This window comes from Myodes glareolus, chromosome 21 (assembly GCF_982192425.1).
Source record: "Myodes glareolus chromosome 21, mMyoGla1.1, whole genome shotgun sequence".
In the NCBI taxonomy this organism is placed as follows: Eukaryota; Metazoa; Chordata; class Mammalia; order Rodentia; family Cricetidae; genus Myodes; species Myodes glareolus.
In genome coordinates this window covers 59,862,233-59,890,101 of record NC_142046.1, presented here as the reverse complement: position 1 = coordinate 59,890,101, position 27,869 = coordinate 59,862,233, and the positions used below count along the sequence as shown (strand labels likewise).

At 40.8% G+C, this 27,869-nt stretch overlaps 2 protein-coding genes across 2 annotated transcripts in view; one reads left to right on the top strand and one right to left on the bottom strand.

The window, feature by feature from the left end:
- Cerkl (CERK like autophagy regulator) overlaps nucleotides 1-23,673 on the top strand; it is a 92,816-nt gene extending 69,143 nt beyond the window's left edge. Inside the window, exons 5-13 of the mRNA XM_048426145.3 lie at nucleotides 6,568-6,710; nucleotides 12,180-12,254; nucleotides 12,944-13,121; nucleotides 13,196-13,255; nucleotides 14,514-14,539; nucleotides 14,626-14,734; nucleotides 16,977-17,073; nucleotides 22,468-22,646; nucleotides 23,374-23,673. Of these exons, the coding sequence (XP_048282102.3) occupies nucleotides 6,568-6,710; nucleotides 12,180-12,254; nucleotides 12,944-13,121; nucleotides 13,196-13,255; nucleotides 14,514-14,539; nucleotides 14,626-14,734; nucleotides 16,977-17,073; nucleotides 22,468-22,646; nucleotides 23,374-23,455 (949 nt within the window). The 3' untranslated portion in view covers nucleotides 23,456-23,673. The remainder of the gene's footprint in view (nucleotides 1-6,567; nucleotides 6,711-12,179; nucleotides 12,255-12,943; nucleotides 13,122-13,195; nucleotides 13,256-14,513; nucleotides 14,540-14,625; nucleotides 14,735-16,976; nucleotides 17,074-22,467; nucleotides 22,647-23,373) is intronic.
- The window catches only part of Itga4 (integrin subunit alpha 4), a 74,889-nt gene continuing 65,081 nt past the window's right edge, over nucleotides 18,062-27,869 (bottom strand). The window contains exons 26-29 of the mRNA XM_087900098.1: nucleotides 26,659-26,757; nucleotides 26,185-26,304; nucleotides 25,636-25,767; nucleotides 18,062-25,550 (exon numbers count right to left, since the gene is read on the bottom strand). Coding sequence (XP_087756224.1) covers nucleotides 25,672-25,767; nucleotides 26,185-26,304; nucleotides 26,659-26,757 — 315 coding nt within the window. The 3' untranslated portion in view covers nucleotides 18,062-25,550; nucleotides 25,636-25,671. The remainder of the gene's footprint in view (nucleotides 25,551-25,635; nucleotides 25,768-26,184; nucleotides 26,305-26,658; nucleotides 26,758-27,869) is intronic.

Below are 27,869 nucleotides of genomic sequence, written 5' to 3'. Positions count from 1 at the left end.
ACGGCAGCTCAGTAGCTACCCAATAGTGAATTTTGCTGTGACTGATTGCAGTAGATATTTTGTAACAACAGATCTATTTTCTGAATGAATAAAAGAAATAAATAAAATGCTGGTTTTAATTAACTCATAACTTATTGACTTTGGTGTCTACCTTATTTTGTTTTTCAGGTTTAACATTTTATTATGAATGATTTGTCACAAAGTTCTGTATTGCATATCAATCAAGACAACACTGTGTGGCTTTAGTTTTTATCACCAAGGATTTAAAGCAAGTTATTCTAACTCCCCTGCTAACTCTGATGGCCAGGCATTTAACTGGAAGGTGGATGCTTTTGTGAGCCTTGTGCAGCCCCCTGCTTTGCTTTCAAGTGTTTCTGTACAAAATTTCAGGTCTGGTGGAACTGTTAAGTCTCTGCTAAAGGGAAAACACCGCACCAGTTAACCTGGGAAACTGTGTTTGATTTGAGAGGGACCTCATGCTTAAAACAGAGCACCATTCCCATACCAGGGAAAGGTAAAGAACAGGTGTGCTGATAGCATCTTAAGATCCCCTATTCGCTGATCTCTTCTTCATCATCTTCAAAATCCTCTTCTGATGTGGGATACGCTTCTGTACGCTGCAAATATGCGTTGCTTTTATTGGTTGATGAATGAAGCTGTTGTGGCCAATAGCGGGGCAAAATAAAGATGGGCAGAAAGTCCAAACAGAGAGAAAGAAAGACGGTGGAGTTTGAAAGATGCTATGTAGCAGCCAAAGGAGTAAGATACCAGAACATTACCAGTAAGCCATAGCCACGTGACAATAGATTAATAAAAATGTGTTAGTTTGAGAGCACTAGTCAGTAATATGCCTGAGCCATTGGTGAAAACAACTATAATTAATATGAAGCCTCTGAGTGTTTGTTCAGGAACCAGCAGGCGGGACGGAAACCTCCATTTACACTCTGCCCTGTCTTTGACTGTGGCGTCTTTGTATTTCTGATGCTTGAACTCGCAACCTTCATGAACTCCATCTAGCCCATGCCCTCGTCTATGAACCAGTGTATGAAGGCCTTGTGGTGGAACATGGTCAAGACCTGCCTAGGATGCTCTTGAATAGCACATCTGAATGCACAGTGTTATTGCCAATGAAGGTGGAGGCCATCTTTAGGCCCCGGGACAGGATGTCACACAAGTTCACTTTGATGCTATTGGGAATCCATTCTACGAAGTAACTGCTATTTTTGTTTTGGATGCTGACTACCCAGGGCTGTGTGGGAGGCGAAACTGAGCATGAAGAAGTGTAGACACGGAAAGGGCGACGTGTTCACCACCAGCTCGCACCAGGTTGGTGTTGAGCTGTAAACACAGCTCTGTGACACTGCTCATGGTGCCAGAGACCAGCCAGGTGGCTGAGGGCCCCATAGTTGGGCGTGGTCAGCCTGAGCATGCGGAAGTAGATGTTTTAGACATTCACAACTGACATTCGAAATTTGTCTACAATGCTTTGCTGGAGTGTGACGAAATTGCTCACCAGCATTTGAACATTAGGAACAAGGCAATGAGATACAGAATGGATTTGCAAATGTAATGGATTAGCATATATGATAAAAACATATTACTTTGGGGAGGATGTTTATGCAAGACTTACTATGGGAGAGCTTTGAAAGATGGTATGTGGATGATTGCCCCACGGTAATGGGGAGGAGGCAAGAAAAGACCAGTGAACCATTGAAGTCTTGACAGGCATGCGATCTTCATTTTCCCCAAAATGAAAAGGAAGGTTTAATGCTCCTAAAGAAATATTAAGACACATGACGTACGGTATTGTGACCATCAAAGGTAGCCCTGAATTGCAGTGAAAAAGTAGTGCTGAGTGAGGCTAAAGATTTAGAAGGTAAAACATGATTAAACCAGAGGGGATACAAATGGGGCAGCAGATCTAGATGGCTATCATAAACAAGCATAGACGAACAAGAGGAAAAGTTGGGTAATTACTATAATTTCATACCTAGAAGTGAAAGGAAGTATAAATAGGCTACATTTGAAGAAATTATGTTGGAAGTGTACATATAAAAATATGATTGGCAAATTCATGCCAAATGATGAGTAACTTAATGTGGTCCAAAGTCCCACGCCACAGGTGTAAGAAAACCATGGCCTTACTCTAAGCCCTTGGACATTGGCTGTATAAAAGTTAGGATAACAGATGTGGATATAAAACCTGAACTTACTCACTGCTGGCGTGAGATGTTCTGCCGAGTGTGGTGTCTGCAGTTGCACCATTGTGGGGATGTAGAGGGCCTGTAGAGTAGGAAAACGACTGTTCAGATGCAGAGAAAGAGCTTCCCCTCTATCCAAACATATCAATTTTATTTGCTATGTAGAAATTATTTTGCAGTGTGATATTAAAAGATTCATAGAGCTTTTAGTTATTACACATGCTTAAACCAAATTGTCCTGTTGGGTGAACTAAGTAAGTCCCTTAATTTGTTCTAATCCTGTGGTATACTGATTTACATTGAGTGTATAATAATAATTTTAAATTTCTATTAGAAGTCACCTCTGTTCCAAATATTTTAAATAGCTCATTTATTTTGATGGGTTTAGCTTACCAAAAAAGAGCTGGTATGGTTGCAGCAATCACTTTAATTAAAAGGTAATTCTAATTCCCCTCAGAGATATGCAGACTGTGGTGAAAACAGCGGAAACATGATTTCAGTAAACACCTCAAAATACCAGTCTCTAACAAGAATTGTTCGGACAGGAAATGTCCCTCATCGAACCTGTGTGAAGAATGACCATAGGTATCTGCCTCTGCCCCCGTCTGTTCTGGATGAGTCCTCTCTGATGATGGTTATGCTAGGCTCCAGGCTACAAGTATGGCAGAGAATCATTAGGACTCATTTCAATGACTTTTATTTTTCTGGTTGTATTTGGCTCTATCCTAGGTCTCCAGGCTATTCAGACTCTGGTTCCTGGTCCTGTAGGGCAGTGTCAGGCAGGGACTTCCTCTCTGTATGCTGTGAATACCATCGGTGAATAAAGAAACTGCCTTGGCCTGTTGATAGGGCAGAATTTAGGTAGGTGGGGAAAACTAAACTGAATGCTAGGAGAAAAGAGGCAGAGTCAGAGAGAAGCCAAGTAGTCCTAGCAGACACAGACACCAGAACTTTACCCCGTAGGCCACAACCTTGTGGTGATACACAGTTTAATAGAGATGGGCTAGTTTAGGATATAAGAGTTAGCCAGAAATACACTTAAGCTATTGGCCAAACAGTATTGCAAATAATATGGTTTCAGTGTGACTATTTTGGGGCTGAGCAGCCAGGAATGAACAAGCAGCCTCCTCCAACATGGCATGACTGTCAATTTGGACAAAGTCATTGGTTGGCCACTTCCACAAGCTCTGTGCTACCTTTACCTCCACAGCCCATCTTGAGACCCACAGCAGAACTCTGAGAATCCTGCAGAAGAGAGAGGAAGGATTGTAGGAACCAGAGGGGTCAAGGGCACCCCAAGAAAACAACCCACAGGATTAACAAACCTGAGACTTCCAGAGACTGAAGCGACAATCAGGGAACTTGTATGGTTCTGACCTCTGTCCTCTGCATTAAATTATGTTGTGTAGCTTGGTGTTCTTGTGAGATTCCTAATATTGGGAGTAGGAGCTATTGCTGACTCTTTTTCATGCTTTGGGACTTGTATTCCTCCTGTCGGGTTTCCTTGTACTGTTTTGTACTTGTCTTAACTTGAGGGGAGGTACTTAGTCTTCTAGAAACTTTGTTACTGTTGTGTTTGGATGATATCCCTGGGAGGCCTGCTCTTTTCTAAAGGGAAAGGAAGAAGGGTGGATCTAGGGGAGAGGAAAACAGGGAGCAGACTTGGAGGAGAGGAGGGAGGGAAAACTGAGGTCCAGATGTAATAAATGAGAGAATAAAAAAAGGGGAACTGAGAGATGACTCAGGGTAAGAGCACTGGCTGCTCTTCCGAAGGATCGGGTTCAATTAAATGGAAATAATTTTGAAAATGTTTATACAAAAAATTTAAAGATGGTATGTGACCCAGGGATCACTTCCTTCAGGAGCTTCGTCTGTGGCATCACTGTTTGGCTGTGGTGGAGTTATTGATTGGAAGTGGTTAGTAAGTTATTCATGGCCTCTAGACGGGAGGTTGAGAAACTGCAATCCAAAAAAAGCTTCAGTACAGCTTAGTCAGCAACGTAAAACAGTTTGGTAGATGATGTTTAAGAAATAGTATTTCCTAAGATTTTAGAGTTTTTCAAAACGCGTTCCATATGCTTCTGTGAAGACACATTGTGACATATTTCGAAAGCCAAGAGAAACAGCATATCAACACTCAATGACAGCTGGTGTCCCACTGCAGCGTGTTCTAGCAAACACTGGAATCCATGGCTAAAAGTTGGGGGAGGCTAGGTTCTATGTTGCCCCTATTTACAGGATCTCATTAAAAAAAAAGTTATGTAAGGGCAAAAAAGAGACTTGAAGCCGTGGGCAGTTGCATTCACTATAGGATGAACACTGTTAAACCAACCTGTACTGTTTATGTTATTGTTAGTGTACCAATGCTTGATTTTCCTCTCTGTGTGTGTGTGTGTGTGTTTAATTTTGTGGGTTACATAGCAGCATTATTTTGTTCATAATACTATTAGATATATAAACAAAAAGTAGATTTTACATGACTAACACTGACATTTTTTCAGGTTGACTTTAATATTTGTTATAACAAGTAAGTATTTTTAAAGCCAAACCCTGACTCAAAAAAACAATCTGAAATTCAACATTTCAAAGATAATATTGGTTGTGATAGAAGATATGCAAGCAGTCCCTCAAAATCCTTTGTTATTCTTCTTTTAGAAACAAAGAAATGTACACCCTGATTCCACTTTTTTAGAAAGAGCCATTCTACTGAGGCCAGCGACAAGTTTACTCATCCTGAGAACAGCAAGACTTCCCAGATGCAAAGGGGCCTCTCAAGTAGATCTTCAGAGTAGAGTAACTTATGGCAAAAGGATGACGTTTTTCTTTCCCTGTAGTATCCCGTTCCATGGTGCTTGTATATTAAACACATGCGTTGGGTTTATGTCAGATACCTAGATGTAATCTGAGCAGTCTGGTTAGCCTGACTCTCCTCTTTGCTTTGGCAAAACACCTGGGCATTTTAAGAAATCAGCTTAAAGGATGGGTTTGATTGGGCTTACAGTTTGAAGGTGGTAGCATCTTCATGGTGGGAAGGCAGGGCAGCAAGGGTGTGAGGCTGCGGTTCACATTGTTTCCATAGTTACAAGCAGAGAAGGATGAATGCTGGTGCTCAGCCCACTTCTATTTGTATTCAGTCTGGGGCAACAGCCTTCGGATGGTGCTACCCACACCATCTTTGCTCCTTTTTAGAAATACATACTTGACCAGAAGTATATATCCATGGTGATCCGAAACCCAGTCAAGTTGACAGTGAGCGTTAACCAAGATCTAGTAGTTGTTGACATGAGTCAGTATATTTATTCTTTTTTTAATCTGTTAATTTCTGATACTTTATTTATTTCTATTGAGTTATATATTTATTTCTTTCTAACTCAATTTCATCTTGACTTTCCTGGTTCAAATTGATTTTCAAAGTAGTAAAGTTCTCATAAGGTTACAGTCTCTGGATTTCTTACATAAAAAAGGAAAATGTTAGAAAGTTCTGTTGAATGATAGTGTGGATACTTAAAGTGGATGACCACAGGAAATCTACTTAATCTCTCTAAACCTTGGCTTCCTGATCTGTGGACTGAGGCTCTCAATATCTAGTGTCTGCAGCTATCACTTAAAGAAGTTAACACCCAGAGAGTGTTGAGAACAGTGCTGGATGTATAGACAGTTATCTGATATTCACAGTGGTGCTTAATTCATTTACTCTGATATTGTTTGGATTCGTTTCAAAACAGTCCACTAACATCTGCATCATGACAGCATGTCACGGGTTATTTACTCATTTATTGTCTAGTGAAATACTCATGGAAATATCTTCTCTGACTCCTAACACACCTATGATGCTCTTACTTGTGGTCCTGGGTTGCCATCCTAAGCATCTAAGAATCAAACTCTTTCAAGCTAAATTATATCTTTTGAAAGGAAGAGTTTATATGGTCCTTTTAGATCACACGCAGCATGTACATACTCGTGGATAAGGATGAACAAAGTTCATAAGACACTAAGAAGAAATCTCATGGAAAATTTTGAAACCCAACAGATAAGAGTTCAAAAACTTGGGGTGACATGGTTTTGGATGTTAACAAACAAATGCTGATTAGATGTGAGTTGAAATGTTCACTGTTTAAAACCTTGTAACTCAAACTGTTTCGTCTATGGAGAACTATGGAGGGTCTGGTTTATAAAGTATTTGTGCCTGTGTAGTGCTGTGTCTTCTGAGCCATTGTCCCTTACTAAAGGCTTGAGGTTATTTTGAGTGATCCTATCCACTACACAGTCCCATATACTATGTAAGTAAGGTTAGAAAATGTTTTAAATTATAGATTTCATCAATATCAACTAATCGGCTTTCTTCTGCTTGATTCTGTGTTCCCAGGATTGTCTGTGTTGGTGGAGATGGATCTGTTAGTGAAGCCGCCCATGCCCTGCTCCTCCGAGCTCAGAAGGATGCTGGGGTGGAGATGGACCGCCTCCTGACTCCCACGGGAGCTCAGCTTCCACTTGGCCTAATACCAGCAGGCAAGGAGTAGCCACAGATTCATTAAATTGCTCCCCCTGGTTCGCTTTCTGTTTCTTGACTAAAACCAAGCTGGGGAGAAAAGGGCTTATTTCATCTTACAGCTAGTCTATGGCCCATCACTAGGGAAGCCAAGGCAAGGACCGAAGCAGAGACATGGAAGGATGCTGTCTACTAGCTTGTTCTCCATGACTCTTTCAGCTACCTTTACAACTGGGTACCAACGTTTTAGGACTGGCTCCAACCAAATTGTGTGGACTCTCCATATCATTAATGAAAATACCTCATGTCCCACAGACTTGCCTACAGGCTAATATGATGTGGAGGATCCTTCTTCCAAGACAATGCTAGCTTGTGTCATGTTGACAAAAACAAACCCAAACAATATTCTCTTCTGTAATTCCTTTTCCTATCTCCTAATGATACTCAAATGTACAGGCTTTTGAAGCAGCCTCACTAATCATCCAGCATTCCCACAAGCAAATGTAAAACTTGGGGTGAGACATTTAGACATTTAATCTTTTAGAGCCTCATTTTTTTTCTAATCTCTATTGGGGAATCATGCATAATATCCACTTGATTACAAGATTATTGTACTATGAAGTCTGAGGTGTTCAAAGGATATATAGACACTTAAGTAATTATCAGTGAAATTTTTATTTTGTTTAGAAAAAGCCTAATGACTCCCCAGAACCAGATAAAAGTTTCAAAATAGGGCTACTCTGCATACAGCGTTTACAGTGTTCTGTGGGATAAATGTGGAACTTGGATGACTCTAACTTCAATAGGAAACTTGCTTCTGCCTGAAAAGAGAACCCAGATCCTGGAGGGCAAACTCGTTGCAGCCCTCATCTCTTATCCCCGGCATATCCCTGGTACCTTAGCACAGGGAGTATGCAATAATGTTTATTAAGTTGTGTGAATACACAGAACACTTAAACTATAGGCTCCACCATAACAAAAGCAAAGGCAAACACTGGGAACGCTTGAGGCAAAGAAAGGAAGCCTTTGATGGGAGATGATAGTGTGCTAGCAGGCCAGGTGGTGGACACTCTGCATACATGCTGCAGAAAGGGGTCTGAGTTTGACCTGAGAAGCAGTAGAGAGTTGTGGTATGCTTCATATCAGGGAAACCATTCAGCAGAGCATAGTTCAAAAGGATTAATTTGGATGCAGGGTACAGAATTTCTTGTGGAGAAAGCAGAGGTCGAAGCAAGGGAAACAAGGCAAGACAATGCATGGTTAAGAAAAGAATATGCTGTAGAATCAAAACCCAGTGCATGGACTGGCTTTGTGGGAGCCTGGTTTGTTTGGATGCTCACCTTCCTAGACCTGGATGGAAGGGGGAGGAGCTTGGATTTCCCACGGGGCAGGGAACCTTGACTGCTCTTAGGACTGGAGAGGGAGGGGGGAGGAGGAGGGAAAATGGAGGTGGAGAAGAGGGGGAAATTTTTAATAAAGAAAAAAACAAAAAAAGAATATGCTGTTATGTACATAATTCACTCATTCCATTGAGCAATAATAGAGGGAATTTGCTAGTTTTCTCATTTTTAAAGGCTAGAGTTTCTATTGATGTGATAAAACACCATGACCAAAAGCTCGCTGAGGAGGAAATGCTCTATTTCAGCGTATAGCTTGGAGTCTGATATGAAAGGAAGTCGTGGCAGGAACTTGAGGCAGGAGCCTGGAGGCAGCAAATGAAGCAGAGGCCATGGAGGAATGCTGCAGCCTGGCTTGCTTTGTTATAGCCTCCAGCCCACCTGTCCAATGGTGACATTACATACGGTGAGCTGGCCTCTCTCACATTCATCAGCAATCAAGAAAATGGTCACAGCCCATTGTGGCTGGAGACTTTCAGTTGACGTTCCCTCTGCCCAAATGACTCTGGCTTCTGTCAAGCTGACAAAAAACTAACCAATAAAGAAATCATAGACAAAACCAGTAAAATACATTTCCTCTTATGAAAACAAAAAGTGTGTGTGGTTAAAACAAAATTCAGCTTTCTATGTAATAACTATATCCATGCCAAAAATTTAGAAGTACTGTAGTTCTACTTATGTGTTTAATATGTCAGTTGTTCCCTAAGGAATTAGCTTTAGGGTTTTATTATTGTAAAGCACATTTGTGATTTTGCAAGTCTATGTTATTCAGTAGAGACCTATAGAAATATCATTTTAAAAAACCAGAACAGATCCAAATGCCTTTGTATAGTATAAAGTTTTTCACAAAGTCCATAATTTAAAGAGGGAGAGAGGCTCCAACACATCCTGACAGTTTAGAGCACTAAGAAAATGAATAATGGTCTCAAAGAAGATAATAAAGCAGCCTTGGCTGAAAGGGAGGGAGATGCGATTGGGGCCATTGTTTCATGCCGTCTTACTTTGACCCTTCAGTGTCGTGTTAGCCATTCTGCCTGGCGCTGGTGGGCTCTTCTAGCAGTCTGTGTGCCCAGGATGCTGTTCTTCTCATTAGCACTTGACTCTCTCAGGCCGTCCACTAACCACGGCGGCTCAGGAATGCAAAGGGCAGCTTCTCAGAGGTGTGCACTTGACATGGAGGGGAGCTGGTTATAAAAATTGGTCATTATCTTTATGTCTATCCTATGTAACCAATTTTTACAAATGCATAATGTTGAGGCATTGGGGATTTCTCCCTGCTTAATTTCAAAGCCTATTTACGATTTGAAAACAGCCTGTTTTTCAGTGGCTTTTCCCAGGAATGGCATTGTGATCTTTTTGTTTTGAAGATACAGCAGGCTGCCGAACTCTGGCAGTTGACTAGGAGTTATGGCTTGCTAATTCTGTATAATAGAAAGGGAGAGTCATGTACGGGTTATTTAATACGAGGATGCTATGCCTAGTCAGGGCTTTTGATGGAGAGTGGGAACAAGAGCTAGGCAGGAAGATTCCAAGCTGCCCATGAGGAGACAGTCTGCCTTTGAAGCCATTTGCCTCCTGGAGAGAGACACCCAGAGGGAGAGTGTTTAGTAAATTACTCCACTGAGCCAACAGACTAAGCCGCTGAATTATCTGCAGACTCAAATGTATCCGATGTGGGAAAGCCTGTATTTGAACTGCTGGCTATTAGGAACTGTGTTTGTTGCTATGGGGACTGGTGCCAAAGAACTATCCAGACAGAGTCTGATTAGAAGGGGGTGGGGGACAGCGAGAGAAGCCGGAGAGGACATAAAAATAAAGAAGCAATCCAGTTGTTGTAAGACAAGACTTAATCCACACACTGATGGCTCTGAATCATAGATTCCTATAGAGTTTGCATAAATAAATTTCAAGCTTTCCAATTAATTTGGGGAGAATCAAATATTGCCGAGGGACTGTTAATTTCTAGATTTAAGGCAAAGAACCGATGTGTAGGTGCTGCTTTCATGAGACTTTTAGATATGCTTGACTAGGAAGTCATTACATCACATTTATCTGCTTGGACGTAGGAGACATTAACAGCCTTATGAATATTCATGCTGTCTGGTTAATTAAGTTAATTGTTCTGCAGAAGTGCTTTCACTTCAAGGACAATTTTTTTCATTTATTTATTTATTCATTCGTTCATTTATTTTTTCTGTGGGTGCCGCCTAGTACTTTATCAGTCAGGGTTTCACTTTCTCTTTCAAGACCTGCTCCCCCCCACCTCACCCCAGATCTTTTTGAGCACATTTCAGCAGGTGTGGGGGAGGGGCTGGTGGGCAAAGTTGCTGGTAATGTTCAGAAAAAATAACGTTTCCTGCTAATTAAAATGTTTACCGTCTGCTATTTATGTGAACAGTGCAGTGTTCTTTACTGCCAACATCTTTTCAAATAGTCTACAATTTCCTGGAGGGGAATAATTCTATCTGTAAATTTTTTAGCATCAAGTGCACTTCCTCATGGACTTCTGTGTTTTCTTCAGCATGCTAAAGAAAGTCACATTCAAAGATTAAGGTAATGCCTTGAGGAGTAGATGATGAGTGATGTGGTCTTGCCTCCTATGACAACTCAACCGCGTTGGAGGATGGTTGGACCACTCGACAGGTCAGGGAGCAAACTGATTCCTAGCACTTCAAAAGGATACTGCCAGAGGATTCATCATGCCTCAAGCTCATAGGGAGCTGTCTTCCCTTTCAGGAGCTGTGATTCACGTCCTTAGCTCTTGTGTGCCGCAGAATTCCGTTAAGTATCTTAAGGCCTTCCTGGATGATAGCTGTTACAGTCCTCTTCAACCTCAGGAATGGCAGAAAGGATGTCACGCAATAGTGCCAACGTTAATACTAAAGACCCCTGTCTAACTGTGTCTTCTCTCTAGAGCCTTTATTGTAAATCTGATGCAGCAAAAAACCAACAATTTTTCCCCTTCTGAATAATTGATTCATCATGAATCATGTGAATAATACCCAGGCAGTAAGCTCCAAAAGTTCATGGGAAGTTCTTACCAAAGATCTCCCGAGTAAACGTTTCTAGACTACTTGTTTGCAGACCAAGAGTACAAAAATCACGGTGAGCATTTGTTAAAACACTTATCTGGTCAATTCACACCACAGGTAGGGGGTGAAATCTAGGAACCAGGTGATGTTGCTACTGCTTCTTCATAGACTACACCTCTAGAAAATTCACCTGGGCATCTTAAAAACTGCAGACTGACTCATATCTAAAGTGGGGCCTGAGAAACACATTTTTAAAGTTAGTTTATTTCTAGCATAGTTGATTTAAATGACTTTTCTCCACTTATTTTTAAATTGACTAAAAGCTGAGAGAGAGAGAGAGAGAGACCTTGGAACACACAGCTCTAAATGGGATTATCTCCATCAAATTCCTCCCCTCAGAGTTCAGGAAACCCCATGGAAGATGAAACAAAGAGAGTATAAGAACCAGAGAGGATGGAGGAAACCAGGAGAACAAGGCACACAAAACCAACTGAGCAAGGCTCATCAGAACTCAGAGACTGAAGTTAGCAAGCATGCCCGAAGCTCGGGAACTGGGTTCTAGCGCACAGAGCGCAGACACAGGGGAACGGCGCACGGCAGAGCACAGCATCTAGTAAAGGAGTCATCTCCTTTGCCAGCTAAAGGCAGAAGGGGCAAGAGGGGAGGGCATCTTTCCCTCCTTCACATGATGGAGGCAATACCGGCTATGCCCCTCTCAGACCCCTGTTTACTCTGCAGTGCTGCCTATGCGAGGCAGGGGGCCCATTCTCGGGAGTGGTGCAGCTGGTGAGGGACTGGGTCAGGTGTCAGAGGGGCAAGGGGAGGAGTTTTTCCTAACTTTTAAATCATTTAGAAATTTGATAGTTCTGCAAACATTTGACATGTATCTGTGCTGTGAATGGAAAGCTGTATTTATAATTATTTTAATCAACTTTCCGTCATAAAGTTCCATTAATTTTCATCTGACTAGTACATGGTTGTGGCTATGTGTAATAAGAGCACACGTTAATTTAAAACACAGACTCTACTGATGATACGTGTTTTAAAACTGTTTTGGCAGGATCTACGAATGTATTGGCACATTCTCTTTGTGGAATTCCTCACGTGGTGACTGCAACTATGCACATTATAATGGGTAAGAATTCTAGAGAGGGCCGGGTGGAATAAGGACGCTTTTATTCCTATAAGTTAGCTGTGCTCTGTCAGTCTTATCCAGGAATGGTAAGTTCTCTGTCTCTGAGCATAGAAATGTTTGTCTAAATCTCAAAGGCGAGGAGTCGTCTAGTTAAATTGCCTTTCATTTCAACTACATGCTTTGAAAAGAGCAATAAGTGAAGTTTATTACTATTATCTCGATGGCAAAGATATTGTAATAATGCTCAAAAAATCAGTTTTAAAACACCATGGAGAAAGTCCACGCACACCGTTTTCGTATATAATCTGCACTATTGTTTGACTGATCCAAGACTTCAGGACGAAGAGCATGTTATCTCAGGAAAACTACCATGGCGTACCTGCAGGGCATAAGTTATCCCGATAAATGCAATGCAAAGCTAATATTAACTCTGTCTTCCTGGTGCGTCTGCTTCACCCTCTAACTTTGGGGGAAATAGATGAGATTTACTGCTTTGGGTTTGTTTTCTCATCACCTGGAAAAGTTGAAAGTGGAATTCACAGTTGTTATAGTAGAGATAGGTAGATGAAGGAGAGCAAGCATAAGTAGCTATGAATAAGGTACCTGGCATAATTCCTTAAGTAAATAAACATTCTCTCTGACATCTGCTGTCTCAACCACTCCCTGGTGGCCTGCATACACCTTTCAAGGTCACATACAGTCAGTAGACGTCTGCACCTTCAGCTCTGCTGGCAAGCTTCTTCGCTTTGGGTTCTCAGCCATGTTTGGCTTTGGTGGAAGGACTTTGGCTCTGGCAGAGAAATACCGATGGATGTCCCCTAGTCAGCGGAGAGAGTTTGCTGTACTCAAAACCTTGGCCAAGCTTCAGTAAGTACTTTCCTTATGACAAAAATTCTATATCCCTACGTTTATAGCTATTAATCATGAATTTCATTATCTAGGCCAGAGGATTGCAAAGTATCATTTTTACCAGCTGGATGCTCTCAGGATGAACAAGAAAGGTAAATAAAAGCTCGGTGTAATATCTTTACTCATCTCTATTTTTAGTAAAATATGTGCACATGATTTGGCTGTATGTACCTCTGGCAATCATTCCACGCCACGGGGTCTGCATCACCACCCACCTGGTATGGACCACGACTCCATACCTTCCACGAGCTGGATAAAGTCCTAGGGGTTAAACACAAGACGCACACACACACACACACACACACAGATAGTTTGAGTCATCCTCAAGAGGAGAATGCTCGTTTATTCAAACTTAATCCGGGGTTAAAATACCCTTTGGTCCCAGTAACGGAAACCCCTCCCAGCCAGAGGTGGATGGGGAAGCTGGCACCGAGTGAGCTTCTCCGCAGGCAGGTGGACGAGGGTTGTAGGGCAGTGTCAGACAGGTGAGAGAGGTACCTTGGCGCCTGGGCTCTCCCAGGCAGGTTGAGAAATTACCATTTTAAAGTGATATAGAACCCTAGGCTATTATACCAGGCTAGAGCAGAGCAAGCACGGAACTTAGCAGGAAGCTTTAGCTGGTTGCCAAAACAGTCCTTGATTTGCATCCCAGAGAGCAAGGGAAGGCCCGGGCCTTACATGTGCCTGTATGCCTGTATGCACCATATACATGTCTGGTACCCATGGAGACCAGAAGGGGGTGTCAGATCCCCTGAAACCAGAGTTACAGATAATTGTGAGTGGCCATGTGGTGCCAGGACAGAATCTGTGCCTTCTGCATGAACAGCCAGTGTTCTGAACCCCTGAGTCGCTTTATTTCTCTTCGAAGAATGAACTACAGTGGCATAGGTAGCTTATCAGACTTGGGCTTTTGGGCTCTTTTCTCAAATACTAATAAAGAGTGTAGAATCATACACTCCTCTATCTTCTAGTAAACATGGAGTTTACCTCCTGTCTTCAGAAGTAACCATTCCTCCAGACTGACAGTCAGATAATCAGTCATCCACTGACTTACCCATCTGACACTTGAGTGCCCAACCATGACCCATACTTTGAGTACAACCATGAGCCTCAAACACACAGTTTTGGTCCCTATAAGAATTTTTGGAGTAGCATGGAATTTAAATGTTAAAGCAGCAGTGAGGAAGAGTTCCAGCTGTTAAGAAATGGAAATTGCTCCTTGTAATACATTTAGTGATAGTTTACAAAGGAATGTTTTGTGCAAAATTATACATGTTCTCTAGTCTCCTCGTGTTTAGTAGATGCTGGCTTTACATAGGTGTGACATGTTTTTGTTCTTGTTACTTATAGAAATGCACAGCAATCTCCAGAGTCTGGTGAGTCAGCAAGAATGTGCTGGAAGCCCTACCCCAGCCCTAGTGACTGGGGAGAGAAAGTAACCAGCCACTTCCGATTTCTTTAGAAAGTGCTGGTGAATGGCAAACCATCCAAGGGCAGTTTTTGAATATCAGCATCATGGCAATCCCCTGTCTGTGTTCAGTGGCACCCAGGGGCTTTGCCCCCAACACCAGGCAAGTATTTCAAGGATGATTAATGCTTACATCTTATAACTAATTACCTCTCTGGTAGTGCTTGAACTATTAACTTTGGTCATGCTATCTAGACAGGTGTTAAGCATATAGTCTCTGATAAAAGCACAGAGAATAAATGTCAGTGAATGGAGTGCTCAGCTGTAAACGAGACATCCATATCATCCTTCTGACCCTTGCCAAAGCTCAAGGACCATTACAGAACAGGGGTGGAAAGACTGTGAGAGCCAGAGGTCAGAGGGAGACTGTAGAGAAAGCGTCTTCTGGGCAGGAGCACTGATGCATAAGATCTGTATAAGATCCAGCTGGTAGTCATTAGCCCATGCAGGGAGGGGCTCCTGATGAGGGGAGGAACTGTTGATGGCTTCTGGGAGGAGGGAGCGTCAGTTTTCTCTATGGTCATGGCCCCACACTCATGAGCTGGGCAACACAAACTAGACTCAGTTTGTTGTTAGAAGATGAAGGATGATGTGAAGTTTTGTGAGACTGTAAGGAGTGGATCTGGGAGGAATTAGGGGAAGAAATCAGGGTTAATAATCAAAGTACATTATAGGAAGTCCTCAAAGAATTAATAAAGTATTGAGTTTTTTTTAAAAGAATGAGAACTATAACATGAAAAGGTAGTTTATCTATGTATGATATTTAATCTTCCTAAAGGATCTCCCCACAGAACAGATTGTGAACAGTTTTTGAGGTGTAAAAACTGTCCTGTCATCACTGGCGTTCTGCTCACCCTCTAGCTAAAGCATTCCTCGGGTCTCTGTGACATCACTGTGTGTGTGCCTCCTTTGTTTGCTTTCACTTCACTCCTTGAGGATCTGATACAAATGCTGATGTTTCTTGTGAATGTCTCTGCTCTCCAATTCTAATACAGGCGTATCCTTAGCATGAGAGTTGGAGACAGCCGAGTCGTTATGAACATGCACTCCTCTGGCGTAGGGCTGGCTTAGGTCGATGCTGTCTCAGTCAGAAAGGCAGTTTGGTTCGCTTCATGTGAACAGGGTGCATAGGGGTCTCTTGGCTACATTTCAGTGACATAAGCAGTGAGGCATTTGATATCCTCACAGAATTAGAGGCATTCTTTGCTTTGCACATTTTTTAAGCAAATGTCCATTTTGAATCTAAAAGTAGTTCTCTTCCAAACACAAACAGGTAGAACAATAAGAAAGGATGGTTTTCTATAAAAATCACACAACTAAGAAAAATGACCTAGAAAGGCAATGCCATGAGCATTCTGCTGCTGTTTTCAGAGGAAAGAGACAGCAAGGCGGATAGTAGGAGTACTGGACCCTACTTAACTCCAGCAGTTAAAAGCTTTGCTTTTAGCAATTCTTTTGATTGCCACTGTGTGCCTCCCATTGGGAATGGTCCATCCTTACATAGAATGATTAAACAATGAAGTGACTTCTGAGGTTCTTCACAGCTCTATCTGAGCCTCCATATACTTAATGGTTTTTTTGTAATGTTATTGTTATTCTTGGGACAAATTTGTGTTTGCACTGAAATCAAGCATGAAACTGTTTGCAAGTATTTGAAGTATATCTTCAAAATGCCTTCTAAAGCTAATGCATTCGTGGGTGACTGTGTTGGCACCAGACCACACCATAGGATTTCTAGTCTCTCTTATTGGGTGGAAGATTATAGGCAAGATTAAAATGCTCCGTCATCTAATTGAACATATGCGGTAGCTGTTGTTCCCCCATCTCCTCTACCCAGGGCACTGTGGTCTATTTTGTTTTCTATGTCACATAGACCTTTTGCCCATAAATAAACGTTTTAACCACAGTTTGGATTTTAGAAGAACATCTACCTACAGGTTATCTCAAATCACTTGTGAATGCACAGCATGCTGCAATACACCTTTTAAAAAGCACACAAAGCTTCCTGTTTAGAATTCTTAAATAATTATAGTTATGGTGGATTTAATATTACTTCTGGATGTGACTAGGTGTGTGAAGGTTTGATTTTCAAAGAGCCCTGCAGGCAGGTTTTGCTGAGAAGAAATCCCAGGGATTAATAAAAGTAATTTGGAATGATCTCTCACTTCAACAAGAGCACAGCAAAATGTGGTTTAAAAATTTTAGGACAGTTCAACATGGTGATTTGTTGATATTGGTCAGTATCATCTAGTGAGCACATTTGTTAGCCAAAATGATACAGGGTGGTTTTAGATATTGCCCGCTGATAAACTTCTTGGTTCTCAAGTGCAAGTGTTCAATTTCAGGTTAAACAATGGCAGCATGGCTCTCATAGTTGTACGGAACACCACTCGACAAGAGTTTGTAAAGCACCTGAAAAGGTACTCCAGCATAAAGAATCAGGTATGGCCATCTCTTTCTGTTGTTTCTTTGCAAAGTTAATCACAGAGAGCAGTCGCTTCAGATATCATCACAAACTATTTTCATCTGCCTACATTAATCTTTTTTTCCCAGCCTTTCATTCAAAACTTGAAATGTGTACGCCAGCATTGACATGCATTTGCTTCTTCTGACATATGGTTATACTTCTTTTCCCTTGTGCCAAGGAAAACCAAAATTCTAGTATTACATTGAAAAGCAAAGAAAGTGAGGGGTACAGTTGCACACACACACAAGCTGTTCTTTAGGGTGAAAAGTAGTAAAATCCGAGAGCTTTGGCTTTTTGGTTTCACAACACCAGATTCTAAAGTTGGGATGTGTAGGTTTTGTGGGCGCTTGCTGACAACTGGCTTCATATTCATGGCTTACAATAGGTTTGCAGATAACGTGCTTACCCATTTTATAGATGTTATTCAAAACGCGTGAAGAGAGATTTCCACTTACATGGTTAGACTAAAAGAGAAACAGTACCTATGATGAGCTACATTCTCGGACTCACACTATGCCCCGCCTGTTAGTCTTGAAGTACATAGGGGTGGTTATAAAACCCAGTAGTTTGATACATTCTTAAGGATGTAAATGGTGCTTGGATATAGTTAGGAGGGGACCAATGGCAGAAGGAGGCAGTAAATCTAGCTAACCATAAGAGGCTGATGGTTTCTCTCTCTCTCACTCACACACACACACACACACACACACACACACACACACACACACACACAGAGAGAGAGAGAGAGAGAGAGAGAGAGACTCAGTGTCTGTATCTGCCTGTGGACACAACAAGAGGGTGTTGAATTTTCCTGAGCGGCAGTCACAGATGGTTGAGCTGTCTGCCATTTGTACTGGGAACCAAACCTGGGTCCTCTGGAAGAGCAGCAAGCTCTCTTAACTGAGCCCTCTTCTCCAGCCCCCCCAGCTCAATAACACACTACAATAAATAATTACATTCACATAGTATTTAAAATCATATTTAATTCACATAGGGATGTCTATAAATTATAAACAAATGTAGAAATATGAATAGCATGTAATGCATTCTTTAAAGACTTTTCCGTGTAAGAAAGACAGCATATGTGTTAGTTACAGTAGGTCTCTTTGCTGTGGGATGAATCAGCAGCAGGCTGGTGTGTGGGAAGGAGAAAAATTCTACACTGTCTCAGCATTGCATCCTCTGAGCCACGTTTTCATGGTAGGAATGTCAATGTTTGTGAACAACTGTAGAACAGACTGAAGGTCACCTCACAGCTTTTATAGTAACTCCCAACTCAGGAAAATGGAGGGTAAAACTAACCTTCAGGGTCCCTTCAACTGCACTCTCTTCTTGGCTCTTCCCTTGCCCCACATTTCTTGGTTTTCATAGCCTCCATTGGCAAATGATTTTAGAACTTCTAAATGAACTTTACTTCTGAGGACCCCATCTCCTGGGTGATCTCTTTGTTCCCTTTATGTCAATTGCATGCTCTCTAAGTGCTCAGTCCTCAAGGGTCTGAGCCTGTCTTCCGATCTGCAGGGCCACTGTGCTTCTCCCGGGTTGTAAGGTGTATAAGGCCCCCTCCCTGCCTCCCAGGCCCACAGACCACAGCAGACCTTGATTCTTCCCCTTCTGTACTCTCTCCTCACACTGCAGCTCTCTGAAAACCCCTCCCGATCTCACAACTTTACCCTGACTGCTTCTGTTGGTTCTCAGTTTTATATTTGTCTTCTTAATTGAAACCTTACTCCTTTTCACTTAGAATGGCCTCTTGTATATCTTCTGCGTCTTTGTCTTGTCTTTCATAATTCCTCCTTAAGAAGTTTTCCTAAAATAGCTGATTTTTCTCCTCTGCTTAACTCTTCAACAGGGACAGTTAAAGGAGACTACAATTTTACTTCCTGGCTGCCAAGGCCCAAATAATCACACAGAACTGTTAATTATAATACTGCTTGGCCAACAGCTCAGACATATTTCTTGCTAGCTCATACATTTTAAATGAACCCATTTCTATTTCATATTTTACCATGAGGCTGTGGCCTACTGGTAAAGCTTTAACGTCTCTCTCCTTCAGAAGCTACAAGGCATCTCCTTGACCCCACTCTTTCTCCCTGTATTCAATTTAATTCATCCACCCAGCTCTATTCTGCCCTGCCATAGGCCAAAATAGCTTCTTTATTAACCAATGGTAATAAAATATACTCACAGCATACATAGGGGAATTCCCACATCATCTCCCCCTTTCTGTCTGATAAAAAGGAAGGTTTTAATTTTAACATAGTAAAATTACATATAACAAAACAGGTATCAAGCAATAATTATAGTTACAATATTTATATCTAATTTATATTTTATCATAATTGTAACTATCTAGTTTTCAACTCCATAAAAGACCTGAGAAGGATATACTATTACCTAAGTAAACAGGAAGTACATGGTAAGCAACTTTCAAAGTTCTAGAATTGACAGAGACATCTTACTGCCTGGACAGTCCCCCGAAGTTCTTCTGTATCATTAGGACATCCATCTTCTGCCTATAGGCCCATAGTATCTGGCCCACTGTTCAGTGAAGCAGGAAAAGTGAGGATCTGTTCTGCCATGTACTGGCAAAGTCCATCAGTTGCTTTCTTCTGTGTTCTGCAGAATGTCTGGCAGTTTCCTCTGTGAAGCAGGAACCCTCAAGGACAATCCCGTCTTTTGGAAAATTTAGCAGTCACTTTTCTGTGGGCCCTGCAAGTCCAGTTCAGCATACTATCAAGCAGTTCAGACAAGAGCAGTTTCTTGCCCAAATGGCTAGTAAACTCCAATAAGGAGGCTCTTAGATGACTATCATCCTCTTGAAGTAGACTGGTGTTGCCAGAAGCAGACATGTCTCACTGTCTTGAAAAGTCTAAGTTCTTAAAACATTTTAAATGCCATATTCTGTAGGTTTTTGAAATGTTGAAGACTATCTATCTAACTAAAATATATCTCTGTATATCTAGAGAACCTAGCTAACATGAATACAACTTTGGCTACTATAAATGACTATTAACCTATATTTTTTAATTACACACTAAATTTTAAATGAGCTGTATAAACATACATTTAAAAAGAGTAGAAATATATTATATATATATAAATATACATATATATAACAAAATTGAGCTTCAATTTGTATCAATAAACCAAGATCCATACCAATGTAAAGCATTCATTTCTATATCCCTTTTTAAATTAAACCAACATTTATAAACAATCATTTTGGGAATTTGGGTGTAGTTTTCTCCAAACTGATTTCTGCTGTTTTTTGGGTGAAGTATTTTTAGGATTCATGAAGACCTTTCAGGAGCCTTGCTATATCCAAACACATTAGTATGGAAAAAATCCACAGGTTCTGATCCTCCAAGAAACAAAACCAGGACCTCTTTTCCAAAGTAATATAGTCTAAGACTCAACTTTTGAAGTTAAGATACCTTTAGGATATATATGTAGGTTTAACTTAGCAGCCCTCAGAATCAGATGTCTCTCTGAAGTCAAAAAATTCAAAGAAAAAAAAAACAATAATATACAAAATCCAGATTCTCTGTATTTTCCATCTTTATGTGGCTTATTATTTTTTACTCTTTACAGCTCAGATGCATTCCTAGCTAGCTCTTATGTCTTAAACGAACCCATTTCTATAATTTTATATTTTACCATGAGGCTGTAGCCTACCAGTAAGGCTTTGACATCTGTCTCCTTTGGCAGCTACATGGCATTTCTCTGACTCCACTTTCTTTCCCCTGGCATTCAGTTTCTGCCCTGCTATAGGCCAAAATCAGCTTCTTTATTAACAAATGGTAATAACACATTCACAGCATACTGAGAGGAATCCCATATCAAAGGATAGCCTATATTTCCTCATCATGAATTACATGAGCCTTGATAAACTATTTCTCACACTTCCAGGGCTAAGACTATTAGCGGGCTTAATTTTTCACGAGGGCATTGTCTCTTTGGAGCATAGTACTTGAGAACTCTAACTGTATTTTCATGTGGCTGTCCCTTGGGACATATGAATCCCTAGTATTTTTTCAATTAATTCAAATTTCCACCACTCACAAAGACACAAGTCATGCCAGATTAGGCTCTGCCACATAGATCTGTGCTTAATGTAATTGTGTCTTTAGAAACCTTATCTTCAAAAACTGTTATGTTCTGAAAGATACTCAATTTAGGACTTCAGCATATTAATTCTTAACCTGGGGACACAATTTATGCCAAATCTTTTTGTAAATGCGTTCTTTGAAGTAATTAAGATAACCAAATAAATTTTATTGGGGATACAGTTACTAATCAATAATCATCTCAGATTTTAGATTTTAGAACAATGGCTTGGAAATTATCTCTTAAACATAGTACCCTTCCCCCTTCTGCATATAAACCTCAATGAAGCAAAACATTCTATAAGTTGATTAAAACAAATTAATAGTATTTTTCCCCAAACCCATGTTTACACACAAAGAGCGAAGATTCAGGAGATATCATAGCTTAAACTGTACAATAAACCAAGTTACCAAGTGAAATCCATGGTCACCTCAGCTCCAAGCAACCCTTATAGCCTGGATCTTGGTGAGACTACTCGCACCATGACTCTATTAGATCTTCTGCATTGGGGATAAAGCTTTCAATGCCTGCCTCGTGCCTGAAGGAGCTGCTGTGCAATCATTCATTTTGATGACTATGCATTGCCATGAGTTACCAAGAACTGACTGTGAAGGGACCAAGTCACCTCTATTATCTACCTAGATATTCATGTCCTACCCTTGTTGTCTTCGCGCCTCATCCTGTTCAGAAGAAGGTTTTGTACACATAATTGAGGATTCTTTGTTTCCCCAACCCCTGATAACTTTCTTTAGCAATGAACAAAAAACACAACTTGAACATTACCCAGTGGCATTCTAGAACAGTTAATCACAACTGTCTTAGCTTTGTGTCCATTTGCTAAATTTGGCAGATGAACACCTGGGAATTCATATTTGATTGCCTTTTTCCTTTCTCTTATGTACTTTTTATAAGTTTAGATTTAGGTTCTTCTGAATTAAATTCCAAGTGTGAAACTTAGTACATCAGGTAAACAAGGTAAAAATGAAGTCCATGGGATCAACAGAAAAGCCTATCATTAAATCAAAATTACAGCATCAATATTGTTGGAAGTCACAACAATATTCACAAGTATGAACGGTCTGTCACAGAGCAATGCCTATCACGTCTGGAAAGTTTCTGGAATAGAGGGTTCCCCCCCCAAAACCTGGGGTAATTTGGTCAGAGTTTCCAAATGATAAAAATGTTAGTATGATGGCGAACCTTATTTGTCATGGGGGGCACAACGAAGCACCGCTATTATTTCAATTCCTTCTATTTAGTTCAATTTTCCTTTTGTGGAGACTTACACCATTGAAGAAGTGAAAATTCACCCAAAGAGTCATAGCAGTGGAGACAGTCAGCAGGAGGAGGGTGGGGACCAAGCAACTCTTCCAGAAAACACTTTTCCTTGGAATGTAGACGGTGACTTAATGGAAGCTGCCTCCGAGGTCCACATTAGGTAAGCCCGACTGTTTCACTGTCTCTGGGTGGCATAGCAGCAGATGTAACACTAGTAACAGAAGATGGGGATTCTTCCTCCTAACTGCCCAAATAGGAGATTACAAACTAGTAAATTAGCAAACTGTAATACAAATAGGCGTATTTTGTACCGGCATTGCAAATCGCTATTTTGCATGAGCTATACAAATAATTTGCTTACAGTTTGCATTGCTTATTTTGGAGGGTAGTCTTTAAGCCTTTTGAAAATAATGCAGTTCCATAGTTTCTAGCCCCCTTCTCCAAAGTGGGCTGTAATACTATAATACTGTTGATTGTTGCTTTTTAATCAAGTCCTTCTTTTTTTATTCAAGTCAGCTTATAAAGTAATGGAGGCTTTTGTCAAGCTTGGCAAAGCTTTAGCCTCATTGTACATATTGACAAGAGTGAGGGCTGGGTAGGAACCCACACTCTTTCCTATCAAGCCTTATAGCTTTTAGCAGGCTGACGTGTAGGGGGCACCCTCAGACTGGGTGTTCTCAGACAACTGGCTCATCACAGAAGTACTGGAGAACATCAGCCAGGCAGGAACGGTGATCAGGAAGGTTCTGGAATGGTCGCAGATGATGGAGCTGTGGTCCTGCTATGAATGCACGCCTTTGTGGTGTCCACCTGTGCTCTGTGTAACACACACGGGAGGTGTGGAAAGTAACAGCGGCAGGTAAAATAATCAATTTTATGTTTTACAGACTGCACCCAGGACTGATCAGGCTTTATGGAGGAAGCCTGGAAGAAATGAATGATTTCAAAGTAGCCTGTAATTGCATATAGAAGAAATGTGTACAGTAGAAATGTATTATGAAGGAATCTGGCATGCAATATATACACAAATAGAAAATGAATTTTTGAATGAAAATATCTATCTATAATATCTATTTTAATGCAATTAAAAATAGTATCTAAGTGTTTGAAAATCAAGATAAAAAATATGAAATCCTGATATTTGGAAGGCATTTGTTGGATCTAATAAACATCCTGCTATATCAAAATTATTGAAGATAATTCTTATTATTAATTTTTAATGATTTCCTGTAGCATGATAAAATACAGATTTTATAAAATTTCCAACTCCTCAGGGAGCTAGTAATATAACCATGAACAACCACTTAATTAAAAAGAAGTTTTTCCACTTAGGCTATTGCCCCCCAACTCAAGTACATAATGGCGTCTTTGGAAGTAACAAGACTCTTAAGCTTATTATACAGGTAAACTTCTAAGTTTACAATAAGTAATATTTAAACATATACATAAAGTATCTTTCTAACTGGCCAAGTATCAAAAACTTGGCCCAGGAGGTAGCTGTGTTCCTTTGGACCTGAAAGTCAGGGGTGGGGCGGTCACAGCACTCAGTTGTCAGTGTAATAATCCAAATTTACGTTTCCTCAGAGACCGTCCCTTAAAAAGATAGGTCTAAACTGATACTGATTTTCATGGATTAATACGGACACCTTCATGAGATAACTACTTGAATTTGTATGAGAAAACCATAAATATATACCTTTTATACAAAAAAATTCTTTAAAAATACATTTAAATATGTTTTCTCGTGCATATGAACCCGGAGTTGATGTTTTGTACTCAAGTTTCGTAGCTCCGAAACCCCAGCACACCCTTGTTTTCCAGCCGCAGACCACGGGCCCGTGAACAGGCAGCTGTCATGAATCAGGAAACCCGAGGAAGGGCCGGCTGGCAGCAGGGATTTCCTGTAAAGCAATCTTTCTTAACAGTGAAGGCTGCCACTTTTACCCGACCCATGTTCAAAACCTGGCCGCAGCTTTCTTATGCATAAAAGATCCAGATGAGAAATTTATATTTATCAGACCATGTGTACGGAATGAATACTACAAAAATGGTTATGTAAAAACCCAGGTAGAAGACGGTTCACTTTAAAGTAAAGCCTTGTGTAGCATCAAACGTACGTATCTCACGGGAACGTCAATCACATCCTGTCCCTGCATACAAGCATCACCAGTGACTTGCTGTTCCATCTGTGCTTCTCCGTCTCTATAGCAATGCTTTTTACAGCCCTGGTTACTGCGTGATTCAACAGAACGAGGAAAACAACAACATCGTGGCAGGTATTCGTGTTTGCTTCATTTGAAACAGTGAACGCTTTGACATGTCGGCTCCCTCGCCCTTCTTTGCAGTTTGAAATCACCAGTGAGTGATGGTTCATATTATAACAGCTAAAGTGTGATGTTAGGCTCTGCAATGAGAAGACAATCCTTAAGAACAGGTTTTACAAATAGAGAATTGAAAAAAATTATTTCTGGATGCTGTTGATAAAACAGGTGGATGGTAATTGTATCTCAGAAAAGTTTATATACATAAAAAGAAGAGTCCACAACTGGCCACTTTTGCAGGATCCACGCGTGTCCAGAAACCATCCTGTGCTGCACAGATGTTGTTCATCAGGCATTTAAAACTCATATCTGCCGAATAAAAGGGCCATAGGGAGAGAGCCCAGGGATGATGTGCTCCAAAGGACAATCTTCCAATGTTTTAGTTCCACTGTTTTAGAATGATTTATCCATTAGACCACTGTTATCCATTAGAAACTCTGGAAACAGTTCTTTGAAAGATTCTCAATGGCTTCAAAGGTCATCATTATATTTTGAAAATGTCTCAAGTGTATTTGAAACCCACAAGTGCCCTTTCTGTGGCATTGATCTCACCGTCGTGAGCCCGTGTAGTCCATGCCTCCTTGAAAAACTGTTCCTTTTAAAGTCTGCTTGGCTAAGTCTGAAGTTTCTTTCAAGTTCCCTTCGAAGTTCACTTTTCTTTAAGTCAATAGCTTTAGTGTTTTTCTCTACTTTTGAGCGCTGGAAAGCAATCTCTGTGTATTTCCTTTCTTGGAGATTTTTCCCTGCATTAAGACATAGTATGTTACAAGATCACGTGGAAAAGGAGAAATTACCATGGGTCTCAAGAGCAGGGTCTTTCTCACCTACCTGAGTCTTTGTTCACTGCTCTCAATTGAAGAGTCTCTAGTCATCGTCACCCTTGCTGTTGACGTAACTCCAGCTGTCTCTCCTGTTTTCTTCTTGTAGAATAGATTTGTACTGTCTTTTAAAGAACCCAGCCTGCAAACAGATCAGATAACAAGCGTATAATTCAGAACCCATAATATTCACATCAAACGTCTAATCAGTGTAGAATACTTTTAAAACTTTGCCCCATGTTCCACAGGCTGCAAAGACGGTTGTAAAGGTGGCAATCAACGTAGGATGTGCAGGGTTAACCCTGAGCTTATCAGTGACATATATACACACCACAGCAATATTGGTTTTCAACATTACATGCATTCTAAATGGACTCCTATCTGAGAGCGGTATTAAGCATTCGGCTAGAGATTTAAAAAAAAAACAAACAAGAAGAGTATATACTCTACCTAATTGGCTTTGAGACAATACAGATATTCTGAGTAATTTAATTATTGGTAATCATTAAAGGTGGACTGTCCATATAACACAAGAAATTAGTAATTATTAAAGGATTACCTTCCACATAACACATGAAATTAATAAAAGTACAATAAGTCCCAGCAGCAAGCTGCTGGTAATAATCACGATGGTGAGACGCCGTTTGGGTCTTTGATGATGGAGCCCTTCCAGGAGAACCTGTACGACAGAGCAAATACATACTCAGAACAGTGCTGAGGTTTCCCTTAAAAACCTCCAGACAGCAACAGAGACCGGAACTCCCCATCCTGTCCTGAACCTAGTCTCAGCCATAGGAAGCGGTGAGCAGACCAACTCTATGGCTCTTCCTCCCATCCTCCCACTTCTCACTGCCACCAAAACACTCTCTGTGTTCTTCCCATCAGTTGTGGAAAGCCGGTAAAGTGTTGAAAGTCCTCTATGACCTGGTCGCACACTGACTCCTTACTTGGATCCCCCAAAAGCACTACTTCTGAATACCCTCAGACTATTTCCCATACAGTTCTCACACAGCACCTAAAAGGGTGAACTTACATGGGCAACGTTCTCATCCTTAGTCAGGTCAATAACTTTTGGGTGAGGCTCTGGAAAAGCTGTTGCTCTGATTTCAAACCTGAGCGATGAAGTCTCATCCTGTTTTGAAAACAAATAATCAACAGAGCTTAATTCAGTTTTATTTCATGTAGACATGTCAATATAAATGCCATCTTGGCTATTTAGAATTTCTGTAACTTACTGAACTATAATGGCTTTCTTTGGACTCAAAGGTATGACTATTTCATGGATCCCCTTTTATTAAATGTGGCTATGTTGCAAATCACTTGATCTAAGTATTTTCCCCAGGTTATAGTGTGCAATAAGTTATTAGTGATCAATATAATTTTCTCAGTAATATTAAATTTTACCCACACACAAGCCTCCTTGATCTGGTAACCATCTGCTCAGGCTTGCCTTTCATTTGCTTCTGAATAAAGTCCATGCGTCCTACTTAGTGTCTCGGTGACAACATCCCACTCTAATAAGAAAACCCATGTGCATGATCATCCGTGCTTGAATTCTGAGCTGTATTACTTCAAGTAGGGAGTCTGTAAAAGAATCCATAAAGCCTGGGGATCTGTGAATGAACTTTGTAGGTTTTATGAATGTATTATATATATATATATACACACACATATATATATACATATATATATATATATTCTTTGTACATGTGTGGGAGTAAGTATAGTATTGAGATATAATTTTAAAACTAAGTAATACCATGTATTTGCTCTGATGCACATGTGGCAGTAAATGATGACCCGGTGGAGGTGCTCTTCCTACTGTGTGGTTCCTGGTCATCAAACTCAGGCCCGCATGCTTGGCAGAAGGCAGAAGGCTTCAACCGCTGAGCCATTTTGCCAGGCTTATTCTTTTTTCTTTGAAACAGTATCTCACGCAGCCAGGTTGACTTTCAGCTTGCTACAATGACCTTGAATTTCCAATCTTACCGATCTTAAGCGCTGGAATTATCATTATCGGTGTGAAGTACCACACACCCAGTTTCTGCCAGTGCTGCGGATTGAGTCCACAGCTTTGTGCATGCTAGGTGAGCACTCCCTCATTTGAGCTACACCTTGGTCCTAATCTCTGTATTCTTAAGGAGGTCTATCGCCCCCAAATGCCAATGTCTACTAGGTAAAGGTTTTATGACATCTATAGAACTAGAAATACAAAACCTCACCTAGACCTAGAGCATTTTTTTC